The 14,013-nt window shown below is 44.7% G+C and overlaps 3 protein-coding genes across 5 annotated transcripts in view; 1 reads left to right on the top strand and 2 right to left on the bottom strand.

Moving 5' to 3' along the window:
* Nucleotides 1-2,427, bottom strand: part of LOC146196058 (protein strawberry notch homolog 1-like) — a 54,908-nt gene extending 52,481 nt beyond the window's left edge. For 2 of the 3 annotated variants that reach the window (XM_084598066.1, XM_084598068.1), the window contains exons 1-2: nt 2,269-2,408; nt 83-219 (exon numbers count right to left, since the gene is read on the bottom strand). In XM_084598066.1, coding sequence (XP_084454192.1) covers nt 83-190 — 108 coding nt within the window. In that variant the 5' untranslated portion in view covers nt 191-219; nt 2,269-2,408. Of the gene's footprint in view, nt 1-82; nt 220-2,268 lie in introns of all 3 variants that reach the window. The other variant, XM_084598067.1, reaches the window with a different exon arrangement.
* A 263-nt stretch (nt 2,428-2,690) lies between these two features.
* On the top strand, nt 2,691-9,964 carry Set8 (SET domain containing 8). The gene is made up of 6 exons (XM_084598065.1): nt 2,691-2,984; nt 4,701-5,214; nt 5,972-6,053; nt 6,142-6,201; nt 6,425-6,615; nt 7,101-9,964. The coding sequence occupies exons 1-6, from the start codon at nt 2,975-2,977 to the stop codon at nt 7,309-7,311; spliced, it is 1,068 nt and encodes a 355-aa protein (XP_084454191.1). The 5' UTR covers nt 2,691-2,974; the 3' UTR covers nt 7,312-9,964.
* Nucleotides 9,965-10,077: 113 nt separating this feature from the next.
* Nucleotides 10,078-14,013, bottom strand: part of LOC146196055 (myb-binding protein 1A-like) — a 46,767-nt gene continuing 42,831 nt past the window's right edge. The window contains exons 30-31 of the mRNA XM_084598064.1: nt 11,802-11,911; nt 10,078-10,229 (exon numbers count right to left, since the gene is read on the bottom strand). Coding sequence (XP_084454190.1) covers nt 10,118-10,229; nt 11,802-11,911 — 222 coding nt within the window. The 3' untranslated portion in view covers nt 10,078-10,117. The remainder of the gene's footprint in view (nt 10,230-11,801; nt 11,912-14,013) is intronic.

Below are 14,013 nucleotides of genomic sequence, written 5' to 3'. Positions count from 1 at the left end.
TAATCTTTTGCCATGTAGGCATATGCCACAGCCATTCAAGCACAAGACAGATCAATGACCAGAGGCATGATGAGCTATTTACAAATCGTGACAGGTTCACGAGGGGATCCTGGGAGTGGTTGTTGGCCATTTCCTCCTCTGCAATCCCGGACTCATCCAGGGCTGCAGACAAGAGGTCGGGAGCCTCCATCCTCCTGGCACTTTTGCAGTCCCTGCAAGCTGAGTACACCAGGCACTAGTATTCAAAAACTTGACACTTCTTTATCTCACCATAATAAGGTTGGCACGTGCACATTATGCCCATACATGACCTGCTCATAAAATTTGCACCCTTTAATGATTAAACCTGGCAGGAGAACCATGGCAAAAATCTGAGTGCACTGCATAAAAGTGACATAACATTAAAGTACAAGAATACAAATAGGCATCTTATGTCAGGGCATGCGAGGCTTATGGTTCAAAAGCCTCCAAGTAAACTAGTGCAGCTGTTCTCAGTGCTTCATTCACAATCAGCCTCAGATCCTGGCCCAAAACGAACATTTGCACACCTTCACACCATAGGTCAGCCTCCTTTGAGGGGCATCTGCTACATTGTTTTAGCTGTACTGAAATATAATACCAATGCAAATACACTAGATTAGGTATAGCCATGCTACTTAAAAAGTACAGGAAGAGAAATAAGAGGGGACATCACAACAGATTTCCTTAGCTTAACTCAAGCCACTTCGTCCTTTCACTGTTCCTACACAAAGAGCTCGAAAAGCTCAAATGTAAATGAAACACACACAAAACAAAAATAGCTTATAAAGTTGTAGTAGTGGGATCCATAATAGTCGAGCTATACATGTATAGCTTCTGAGATGACAGTAAATGGCTGCGTGAGGCAAGGTGATTATTTAAAATTAACTCCAGCTGGGCTCTGTGCATGACAGTGAACCCACTAAATAAATGGCAGGTCCTAAGGTGACAGAGGATAAAACAGGCTCTCATCAGCTATTTTACTACCACAAAGCCCAGGCTGAAATGTCACCTGGACTAACAGGTCCAAACGATTCACGGGGGAATTCGCAATTAGTTCCTTTGGAAGCACATGGGACCACTGGTGCCAACGGGAACAAAACTGGGGAAATTGTCATAAATTTTCTCAGCCATTTAATATTTTCAACTGAAAGCAGTAAGTTGAAATCCTATTTCAATACCATTCATTCAAAAGCTGCAACCACAACCGCCACAGTTGATCGAAATGCAACCGTCGTTGCGCCACTTCTCGAGACGCGGTTCCGTGTCGCAGGCCAAGCAACACATTCCTCGCAAAGTAACCCTGCCTTTAACTGATCTCTAATCGTTCATAGGACTGATAACGTCGTCCGCCGTATTCTTGGTGGCTGCGGAGCGGACTGCTGGCCGGCCTCGTGCAACACTGCATGGGACCACGTTTCCCCTGAGGCACAGCTGACAAGAACACGTGCACGGCGACACCACCACGCTACATGCAACAACCACACGCTTGAGGACTGGTCAACACCCGGACGCTGGTTTCAAAACAAAGGCGTCGCATGCGCACGCCGGAAGAGTTGCTTTAGATTTTTTTTTTTTTTTTTTTCGCGTGCAAGGTGACAAGCAGCCCCTCGCATCAAAGCATGCAATCCTCGAAGAGCCATTAATGCTGACCATGCAACAAGGGTACAAGCTATGCCAAAGAGAAATGGACAGCTAATTCGCGCAGCAAAGCATACAGCGCAAACAATGTCACACGAGCGCAACCCAATCGAAGACAGCAAAGAAAAAAAAAAAAAGGGGGGGGGGGGGGTGCTTACGAAAACGAAGCAGCGAAAGTAACTTAGCGCCAGGATGAAAGCGAAATTTGAGGTCGCCTTTCGCTGCTGGGGCACCGGTCTCGCTCTAATGCGTTTTATTATCCACCGCGCATCAACGTAAAGCAACAAACCAAATTATTCCGAAAGAAATGTTGCATGAAATAAATAAAAAAATATTGGCGCTAAGGCTGCAATAAAAAAAAAGTACGCTCGGAGTGCCCCAAACAATGACAAGTCGCAATGCTAGGCAGGAGAAAGCAGTTCACATCTATCGCTTGGGCGTGCGCTATCGAAAGAGCTTGTTTTTAGGACATGAGCAGCATTTCTGTCATCTACTAGGGCTTAAATGCCGAGCAATGACTAGGCCTAACCAATACTGCTAGAATCGGCATCTGCGATCGGCACTGACCGCGCACAGTACAGGTCGAACAGCGATGCGTGGTCCTCCTACCTCAGCCTTTCGTGGTAACCAGGTTGCCGGCGGCAGATTGTCACTCAAGTCGAGTACAACGCGAGAACAAGCAGCATTTTATTTTTACAGCTGCTGATCTACACAACCAAACCACTACAAGATGCCCGGAAAGACTCACAAGCAGAGCACCGCCAAGCAGCAGCCTTTCATTCTGCGTCCAGGACAAGCGCTAGTTTCGCATGAAGCTGATTACTGCTACGACGACACCTGACGAGTGATGTTGAGAAAATGTTCATCTTTCGGTCATGAAGGGCAAGAAATTTGTTATAAGCTTTCTACATGTAAAATAATATAATTTAAAAATTATTTTAGAACAGTACGTTGGTTGCGATAAGTTATTAAGAAAAAATAACATTAAAAATGGTAAGTCAGTTATACGTTCACTAGCGCCAACCGCTAGGCATTTCGCAATAGCTTGTTGAGGGAACCGGGTTCCTGAGCCCAGCGGGAAAGCCGCTCGGTGAATTTGTTGTTATTGTGCTGTTGTGGGCATTTTCAAAAGGACATATGGTTTTTGCGTCGGATCGTTTTGTGAAACAGCTGCGATGCAACCTTGTTAGCTTTGTGGCTCATGGGAGCGTTATCCAATGAATGGTTTTGTGTCTCCGTCCTCTAGCGCTACAGTCCGGTGCGGGCAACGAGACCACCACCGCCGCCGCCACCTCCCAAAGCGTGAACTGGGGCGATGGTAAAAGGTCGGTGAACACAACAAAAAAGCACTCGTTAGCACGCCTGCCAAGCATTATTTTTTCAGCAGTTTTGCGGTATCTGTTAGCCTACGTTCGTTCGGTGGCTTCCACACGTGCTGTCAAGAGCGTAAATTCAAAATGGCTTTTCTCCTTAGCGGTAGGCAAAAGTTGGCGGGATTTTTTGTTGTTGTTGGGTGTCTGGTTGGCAACGCATCCTGCAGCTCCTACGGTTGCACTGAGGCTGAGTGAGCAGATTTGGCGTTTCTTACTGCGTATGTTGACTTTCTGTTCGCCCTCGTACTGGTAATTATATTTTTTGTGTATTCCGCTTGAACGCCTTACTTTGTTGCAACGGTCGTTCCTGGCAGCGGTGATCCGCGCCGTTCGTAACACCGGCAAGGGTACGTTCACGTTTGTCCGGACACAATTTTAAACTGGATAAATGCTGTTTCGAATGTTTCAATTAGGTTGTTTACATCCGCTTCTGCACTGGCTTGAAATGTGTGCCTTGGGCCTTGGTTTCGTCCCGCGTCAACAGTGTTCTGCCGGATTGCGCGTGAAAGCCTGAACCTGGTGCTCATACGCGCACGATAAAGGATGACCAACGTAGTTGCACTGTGGCCAGGCATTACCCAGTTCCCCGGCTGAAATAAATTGCAATGCCTGCGGAAGAGCTCAGCAACGACAAACTTAATTGCTAGCTGGCGCAATGCCAAGGTGCCAGCGAACCGCCGTGTCCTAGTTACGATTGGTGGGTCTCGGAGAGGGTGTAAAGCTTTTAAGACCTAGTACTGTTTTCCTCACTGAAAAACTGCGCGTACTCTTTATGGGGAATTAGCGATGATGCAAGCGGCGACCAAAAAATGTTCCAAAATGTTTACTGCTTCGCTCTCTCGCGATGCAATAACAAGCCGTAAGCAGTCTTCTTTATGCACCAGTTATGCACAGAATGCTGGAAAAAAGCGCGAAACAATGACACGCAGCGGCGAAGACAAAAGTGCCCTTTGCGTCCTGCTCTTCGTGCTGAATGCAAGGCAACCGCGAGCGATCGAAATTACTAGGACCCTTCACTGCGGCGTTTCTCATGGCTGGTGTCATTTGGGGCTTTACACCCCGCATACCACTTCCCTTGTTTCCCCAAAAAGTTTTAATTTGTGTGTTGAACACTTGGAACTGTTTTTAGCAAAGTATGAATATCCAACTTTGCCTACCTAAGCTATGATCTGCGGAGCGCAAAATGCAGTTTAGACCTATCCATTGAAAGTTCACAAACATGCCGAGCTCCAAGGAAACTAGGGCAAAACTATAGAATGATCAAATCACAAACCAGTCTGAAAGCAATCCATTAGCCCCACTCCTGTTGGTCAGCGCTGACTGGTGGACATATCAATCAGGGGAAACGGGGCTTTGAGACTTTTTTTCAGATTACGAGCGTTGCAATATCCAGGCCCTGATATAGCACATTATTTTTCATTACCTTGAATATATCCTATCAAACTGTTCGCTAGCATGCAACCACTAAAAAAAAAGAAATGTGTTGTGCATTTTGACCTACTTCAGTGCTTGATCTGCTGTTTTGGGATATCAGTGTTGGAAGTGAATAAAGAGAGTGAGCAAATGTGTTGCATACTTGCGGCAGTGTATGCGATTTGCCGGCACTGTCATGCATAAACTTTCAGCCACATGGAGTGTGCTGTGTATGTTTCCTTTGCATTTGTGCAGGACGAAAGAAGCGAACTGTGGCCACAGCATGCACCAAGAAATTTGTGCGTCCTTCGTCTCCCCCCAGTGATGCTAGCAATGTGTCGTCAGAGTGCCACGGCAAGGCTGGCACAACCAGAACCACGCCTCCAGTCACAAGAAGCACTCGGATAGATGACTACTTCCCCACTCTGGGTGCTGAAATGGCAACTGCTGAGGAGGTAGCCAATGAGCACAGCTACTCACGACGGCGTCCAATCAAGAGGGCACCATGCCCCCTTCCACAACTCGTTGAACCCGAGGTTCAAATCCCATGCCCCGACGCAGCGGCACTTCCTGGCGGCCTCAGCCTCACAGCTACTCAACCGCCATCTCCGCCGTGCACGGACACACAGACGCCTGCCACCAAGTCCAGTGGTCAATCAAATAAGAGTGCAAAGAGTGCTTCCAGAGCCACACACGCTTCTGTCACAAAGGTCACTGCTAAAGCTTTTGTGCCAGCTGCACAGCAAGATGCCCCAAAGTCAATGAAGAGGTATGTCACAACAGCCAGTAGTTCGTAGGCTCTTCTTTGTGTGCCAGTATGTGGGAAACGCTATACAGAACCAGTTGCATGCCACAAAGGAATGCAATAGTAAAGCAGTCGCCGGCATTGCCACTGCTACCATGCCACTGCTACTATACCTGCAAGCGCTTGTATTGCTTACAGCATGTAACCCTGCAGCGAGCCACTAGCAATGAACTTCCAGGAGCGTGCAGCATGATGCCGCAGCACTCCTAGGAGTATAGTGAATCATCGTGCTTATTTGTACAGTTCCCTATAATATGAAATAGAACAACCAATTTGGACAAAAAGATTGATTTTTCTGCTAGTCCACTAAAGTTGAGATGACTTTAAAATGTACCAAAAAGAAAACTAGTCAGAAAACAAAAAAAAAGTGTACTTGTCAGAAATAATCATGAAGTAATCGAATTTAATAAATCCATATTAGCTTGAAATGCACCTTCATGTGATAAAAGCTGCCAAAGTGACCAAATAGTTGTCTTTTTGGGAATACTGTCATTATCATGTGCTGTTTTTTAGTGTCCCTCTTGACTACTAAAAATGTGTCATCGCAGCATCCCATTCTGCACCCCTGTTGCCAACCTGTTCTTTCTGTGTAGCGTAGTTCTTGCATACTGTCTTCAACTTCAATGCCAGGCCCTACTAAACAAAATATTAACTTGCTATAACCCTCTGTCCTTCGTAATAGCCATTTCACCTGGTGTAATCCTCGATGTCTTCCTTGCAGGAAAGTGGATGTGCAGTGTCACTCCTTGACTGAGTACTTTCCCATCAGAAGGAGCGCACGCAAGACGAAGACTACACTTGCGGTGAGAGCCCAATTCAGCATCTAAAAATGAGGCACACAGTGCTAATCACATAGCATTTTCTGACTATATTTTATTTTATTTATTATAGAAAGAGAAACAGAAGCACGTGGAAGATGCCATCTTGAATGGCATTGAAGACGGCTTTGAGGTAATTAAACAAATTTGTTTTTTTTTTTCTTTAATAACACTCCTACTGTAAGCAGCCAGCTTTTCTTTTTACTACATTTGCATTGCTATTAAAGCATAGCTGCGCAAGCTCACAAGAGACGTTTGGTGCTGTGGAATCACAGAAAAGAGAAAATGGATCGCAAAACCATTGATGTTGCAATTTTTAACTGCATTCTTGTTTTCTGTGCATCTACACTGTGAAGATCATAGAATTTGCTGACAAAGGCCGGGGGGTGACCACGACTCGACCACTGAAGAGTGGGGACTTTGTGCTCGAGTATGCTGGTGAACTCATTGATATGCAAGAGGCCAAGCTGCGTGAACAGATCTATGCTGCTGACACGTCTGTCGGCTGCTACATGTACTACTTCACGTGCAGGAACAAGCAGTATTGGTAAGCAGATTGCTTCTCTCATCCTCTCTCATTGAATCCAACAGCAGCACTGCTTACATTTGCTACTAAGGAGAATCTACTGCATGGAAGATTGTGCAGAAATGGCTGCTTGTTAGTACCAATTTCTGTGCAGATAAAATGGAAAATTGTGTGCAGCATGATGTCCGTTTGCAGCTTTGAAACGTTACTATGCTGTACAATTTAGTTATTGTCTCGTGCATCAGTGACAGTAATGCAAATGCGGCCTCTGTGTTTAGTTGCATAATTCTCCATTTTCTGATCTCTGTCAGCTCTGCAACTTTTTGTGGGTGACCTTCGGCATTCGGAGGGGTATTCTTATGGTCGCGTGTGGTCCCAACTCTGCCACACCAGTGTTTTCATGCTTCACTGGGTGGCTGCAGCAGCTAGGGGGAACCTCGTTCGCAAGGCTGGTGCGGCATGGGCAGAATGGTACAGTTACAAAAGTGACACACATCTCTGTGTAGCGTGGATGCCACCAAGGAGTCTGGTCGGCTTGGTCGCCTGGTTAACCACAGCAAGCGGGGCAACCTGAGGACACAGGTATGCATCATCAAGGGTGTCCCCCACCTGGTGCTCGTTGCACAGCGCAACATTGAGCCTGGGGAGGAGCTGCTCTATGACTATGGCGACCGGAGCAAGACATCCCTCCAGTTCCACCCCTGGCTGGCACTTTAGGTCACTACCGCATCAAGACTGTGCCCATGGGCACAGCGATGTAGAACTCTTGCTCTCGTGTACTTCAACTTGGTTGGTTGCGTGGAACTGCCTTTAACCGGCTCAGTCTGTTTATACCTAGTGTTGTTTTATACTGCTCCGCAAATTGCATTGGTTTCTGAAGGGACGGTGGTTGAAAACTGCAATCTTGCGTGTGGTCATCTTGTTGCACAGTGATATGTTGTGCAGAACAGATAGCGTCAGAACTGCTCGTCAATTTGGATTGCGGGAGATGGCACAGTTATTGACTACAAGTGTGGTGTGCCGAGGTCCTGTGGCAGAGCAAATGCCAACTTGGTTCATTCAGTGGATGATGTTTATTGCAGAGATGCGTACCATGCTATGTGATTGTTATGGTATAGATCATTTTAACATGCATCCGTGTCAGAAAGTTGGTTTTTAACTTGTAACTATGCAAAGTAAATGCAGTCATTTAAATGGGCTGTTCGATCACCAAAGGTTAAATAAGCAGCATGGCCTATCACCATGCTAAGCTAAGCCAACCACTACATTTCTAGCCGCATCTCCCATTGGCAGTAACTAACTCTAGTAGCCAAATGTTTGGATGGCTGTATTTTGAATTACACACGTGCCGGGAACGACAGAAGAGAAGCGTCTGAATGGTGGAGATTGTGCTGCTTGAAGAGAGAGCATTTTCTATGCTGGACTGGACATATAATACTGATCACAAGTCACGACTGTGTGATATGCTGCCCATTGTGGAAGCTTTCGACAATACTGTGCTTCTGCAGCTTCCAGTTTAAGTAGGGTGCAGACATTAAGTGCTAACTTTTCACCCACTGCTCGACAGTATTCTTTTTTTTCAGCAGGTTGGTCACATTCGCTGCCTTTCAGCGCCCCACACCTTTCCTTTCCTTTGCAAAGTCAATCATTTGGCATGGACACTATTGTAGTGCCTCACAAAGTAACGGAACAATAGTAAATTATAAACAAGCACGCTTCAGGATCACATCAAAAAGCCGCACGCATACTTCCATTTCCATTTGTCCTCTGAGCAGTTTGCAGCCAGTAGGTTGCCCGATGTGCTCAGCTTGTCGCAGCCATTTGCTATATATTTGCGTCCGAGGATGCAGTTTATGCAAGGTTAGGAGCGAAAGCTATCCAGCATGAGTGGTCACACTTCTTTTCCGCACTCACTCTACTGGCAAAGAGCACAAATGTTCTTACCCAATCTTGGAGAGCTCTCTTGATGTACAGTACGCAGTAACCTTTGCTGGCCTCAAAATACTTGGACTGATCATGCAACTCCTTTGGGTAGCAACATCTAAGCAGTGACAAGTGCAGCTTTGATACAATATCTGTAATCTAAGTAGTGACAAGTGCAGCTTTGATACAATATCTGTCAGGAAACCCTGTACCAGCAATGCTGTCCAATGACATGCCTGGACATTAGCATGTGCTAATCACTATAATTTTCAACCACTTGGCCACACATCACAGATTGCTCCTGCATCTGCATTTTCAGTTGTAAATATATTCACTGTGCTGTTAGCTACTTGAATTTAACTCCAGGTACTGCTTTAATGGTCTTATGCCTTGACATTCTGGCTTCACATGGGTCCAAGCACAATCTTTGTTTCTTGTTCCCACTACCACATAAGCCTCTTATTTAAATTCATTTAATAATTTAGGGTGGTGTAGAAATGAGCACAATCCACAGTAATGCACGGAACACACTCTCAGACTTGTTCTGCATCAGGTGGCTGTGTTGGTTAAGCCACATGCATTTCGGTGTCTAGCACTGGAGTAAATGACATATACTCTCTGCGGTGTTGCCATGCGCCGGCAACCTGGCAGAGGGTGCTCTCACACTGCCACCTGGGAGTTTACAACTCTTTGGTTCAAATGTTACAACTAGTACCCCAAACAGAGCAGTCATTACTGTTGCAATGCAGTAAAGGCTGGTGCCTAGTGGTGCAAACTTTAGCTATGAATATGCACTTGTTTTTTGGTTGTACGCTCTGCTTGTTTTGTGGTTGACACATCTTCTACATTTGTAAGCCAGGAAGATATCTTCAACAACTTTTATATGATGGACATGTGCATTCTTTTAGTTATGTTGTGTAGATAGAACATGTAAAATGGATTTGTGCATGCCCAGTAAGTGAACAGTCTAAACAAGCTGTATTAGTAGAGGTTTAGCCTGGAAATTGAATAAACTCAACAGAATGCAGGTAGTTGCAGCTTGCTGGCTTGCATGCGACAGGTTTTGTTGCATGTAACGTGGCCAGAGGCTATGGCTGCTTTAGCTGTGTGTGAATATTTTATGTACAGCTCATCCTGTATACCAATGAATTTGGGTTGCCCAACAACAAAAGCTTGCATATTGTTGCTCACGAGCTATGATCAAGCAAACAACAGCCTTTGAAGACTACCTTTATAAGCACAATGTGGGTGTTTTCAAAGCAGTTTGCCACGCATGCTTGTTTAACCATTATGTTGTTTATGGCATTTATCCTCATTTTCTCGTGTCCTGAGCAGTAAGCCTGCTTGTTTCTCATTGCTTTCGTGCTGCATTAGATGTTAAGTTATTTTATTTCATTGCCCTCTGTCATCCTCACCACGGTACCGCACAATAAATATTTCAATCTTATTTGTTTTCCCTTCCATAATGTACTGTTGGCTGCATTAGTTGCCCTTGTAGCCAACACAACACACAAACATAAAAAAACATGAGCGGGAAAAGTAAATACGTGAGGCAGTAAGGTTTAAAAAGAAAATGCCTAGTTGTACTTTCGCTGAAGCTTCAACTTTTGCGTACACGCTTTTCTGGTGAGGCGACCCCATTCAGTCCACTTGATTTCCTCTTCTCTTGCTTTGGGGACTTTTCACTTGCAGTCCCAGTGCTTGTCTGGACACTGTAAAGGGTGAAAGAAAAAAAAAAAAAAATGAGTTGTGCACTATAGTTTCTCGGGGAAAGTTTCTCCCTAACTGATGCATGTCGAGTTCCTCGAAGGGAGAATTTAAGACAACTGCGTGAAATCTTGTGTTCTCAGTGAAAATATTTTGGCTCTTTCAAGATAAACTGATGGCTGCCTGGCACTCCAGCGGCATGTGAAAAAGTGTTCTTGCCACTTGATTTCAGCTCGTTTCTACTACCCCATGTTAATATGCTTTGTGTAGCCCATCGAGACGAGTGGCCTCCCTGCATTTAAATGCCGCTAGAACAAAACGGAGCACTGCAGTCAGAGGCGCCATCTGTGGTTCAAAGGAAATGCCAAAGAAAAGCCAGTCGACGCATGGTTTTTAACTGCTCGTTTTTGTGTAGTTTGCAGAGTATGCTGCTTGTTTACACCTGCAGCACGCTGCTAAAATGTCTTCAACATTCGATTAAAAAAATCTTGGTGCTTTGTTCCTGGGTGCGACTCTGGATACAGATCATGTTCTGAAAATATCCTTTTTCCGTAAGCTGGCTTGCTGAGGTCGGTTTGTGAAGTGGACGCATGCCATTCCAAGTGTTGACAACCTGCTTGGGGATATTGAGCTGTTTGCTTATCGTATTGTTTTAAAACAAAACAGTGCTCCAAGGAATAAGTATCGTTTCTAATGGTGCACAGCACATTTCTCAACCCTGTATTTATGTTCTGATGGTAGCAATCTCCCAAGCACTAATTTCTCTCATCTGTCGGCAGGTATATTCAATGTGACTGTGACAGGCATTCACATTCACTTAGGAAGAAAATATTGCACATACAATTGTATGTTAAAAGCACTATGCCAACTACATGGCAACAGTAACATATAAAAGTTTTGGCATGTCTAGAAAACTTAAGTACCTGCTAAAACTTTGAATATTCAGTAAAGCACACTTCCACTACAACCTACAGTTACATATACAAGTTACACATTAAGTGAATTGCATTTCCATTATATACTCTTGTCCCTGCATGAGCAAGCAAACGCATCACATATGCCAATGTGGCATTCACGCAAAAGAAGGCCAGATGACGGCACATTTCATTTCATTTTTGCCCCTTTCAACTTGCACAAGATCCATCCTTAGGATACAGTGATTTAATGATGTAGGTCAAGTCAGATTTGTCCCCGATGTCCCTTTAAAGACTGATCACGCCAGGTAAAGGCAGCAGGAAATGCAGCCACAATGACGCTGACAGCTCAGCACAAAGGTTTGAGTAAGACCTGCTAATGCCATACATTAGGTAAACACAAGCCTGACACAATTTCAAAATCGCAGCATCGCATCACAAGATGTGAGTGCTTGCATACATTTTGTAAAAGTGATCCATGCCCCTGTGCTGACTCCTTACAACTTTAGTCTTGACTCCAAAAGAAAAAATCTTCGGCTAGTTCTATCGTCCACTGAGCATTTGTCAACGTAAGTTTATTCAACTTTTGTAGGTTAAGGGCAGGTGTCACTGTCATGCTTGCCATGATGGCTTCCGGTAGTATGAAATGATGACACAACTTGCCTTTTGATCAGAGTGGCAATTTTCAGCTTGAGTGGTTTTTTCTTGCAGATTTTCATGCCTCGTAGAGTTATCAGCGACTGCTCAAGCTTGTTGTTCCCTCTGATATGACACTGCAGATTGCAGGGGAAAAGGAAGCGATGAACTCGTGAGGTAAAATGTTTTACCATGGCATCAACATCACTCCATTGGCAGTGTCCCAACCAAGCATGACAGCACTTGACTAACCATATCGGGTGCATATTCACAACACTAGGTGCTCCAAGTGCAAAAGTGGGTTTAAATAGCTGCTAATGTTATCAAGAAAACCGGATTGCAAAAACTCAAGAGGAATTTGAAGTTTTCTACCTAGTTCACAATCGTTCTGCTCATCTACGCAATTATTACATCACTTGCAGGCCTCCACGTTTTCAAGTGAGGGTGTGCAAATAGTAGAATTCAAATACTGATATGACAGAGTGCCTTCAACTACCAAGCTTATTGTCTGTCAGTGTAAAAAAAAAAAAAAATCTTAAAAGGTGAATTAGGCAAACATTCTTTTTGTGTGGTCCTAAACTAGGCCTGACTCAGCACTTTATAAAGAACTAGTGTGGACGAATGTATACTGTTTGATTAAATAGTATAACAGTATGCAGTCTGTAATGTCATTCAAAATGAGTGACAAAATCTGTGGGTCAGCTGTAAACATGCTTTGCAGTAAAAAAAAAATATATATATATCTGTGGTTTAGCTTATGTTAAACCTGGAGTTACGCGAGAGCTAGCTGCATGGCTACGCTTAGGATCGGCTTGAAAGTAAAGACGTGGCTTTGGCACATAGTAGTTTACTCTATGGTTTCAACTTTATTTATGCCACGGGGGGCACTTTTGACCACTAAAGTGTGCTGAGCCAAAAGCCGCTATCGCGTGGTGGTCCGAAGCCCTCCACTACGACATCTCTTCCTGTTTTCACTCCCACCTTCGCGATAATGCGATAGCGTAAGCAACGAGCCAACACACAAAGCCCCGCGTTAACCAAGCCGTATGAACATGTCTGCGTGGTCTAGGGATAATGTGATTGGCAGGCTGATTCTGATATCACCCTCCCATATGAAAGGAGAGACCCGAGTTGGCAGCTCCTGTGAAACGTAATGTCAGGAAGCCCTACGTCCAGTTAGTGCTCGGCCATGTCAGTTGCCAACTACCGCCTCCCTCGACTTCTTTCTTCGCTTTTCGGGCAGGCACGCCGAACTAGCGAGAATGTGGCCAATGTAGCTCTCACTACAAAACCATCTTGATTCAAATTTCAAAGAATCATTTGAAAGTTGAGGGCGTCCCCCAAATAAACTGCAGCTGGGTTCAGGCAGCTGGTGAATGCGGTTCAAGAACCGAAACTGCATGGCTAGGCTATTCTTTGGCCTAACGATAGGGCAAGACATTTATGGGTCATTTCTGGAGTGTGTGTGGGTGGCAGCGGGAAGTAGCATTTGAAGCATTTATATTCCACTCTCTTGTCAACAAAATGGAATTCAGCAGTTTTTCCCAAGTAAAATTTCTCGCCTGTTGGGATGGAACACCCCCACCTCTTGTACTGCCTCTGCAGGGGTCTCCCTATCATCATCATGCCCAACATTACGCACATGTCTGATGTCCGTAGACTACAAAGCAACATGAAATAGGTGGAATTTTACATGACTGCTAGCAATGTGCAAGAGCATGTCAGCCCTCCTTTGAGAACACCATGCAAAGTTCCACAAGCAGGCTTTCCAGCACAGCACAGTGTACCAAAATGAAACCACTGGGCTCTCACCACAGGAGCTATGATGGCGATACAGAGTGCCATAGGCTGGAGGCAATAAGTATGTAACACAAAGGCGTTAGCTAAAGAAAAAATGCACGCTATCATGTTTGGATAGTCAAGTGCAGGTGATCGGCCATCTTGTTTTCGCAATGTTTAGCAAGCGAAAATGCTTGCCTGCAGAATTTCACATGAAGCTTAGCAGTGTCTGACCATGACTGGCCAAAGTGATATATGAGAAGAAATGGGAGAGAGCGCATTCGTGCTACTTTCATAACACCTATATAACACGGAACTGCAGACAATTTGCCTATACTTTAAAAGTATTGCAACAACCGGGTTTTTAAAGTTGGAAATTTTAAAATAGGCATTCTTCGAATCAAATGTGAACCAAATGAAGTCTTTGATTCATACATGAAATTCTAAATATACTCTCTGT

This window comes from Amblyomma maculatum, chromosome 3 (assembly GCF_055883805.1).
Source record: "Amblyomma maculatum isolate TAMU_Amacu chromosome 3, ASM5588380v1, whole genome shotgun sequence".
Taxonomy (NCBI): Eukaryota; Metazoa; Arthropoda; class Arachnida; order Ixodida; family Ixodidae; genus Amblyomma; species Amblyomma maculatum.
This window is presented reverse-complemented; position numbering and strand designations above follow the sequence as displayed.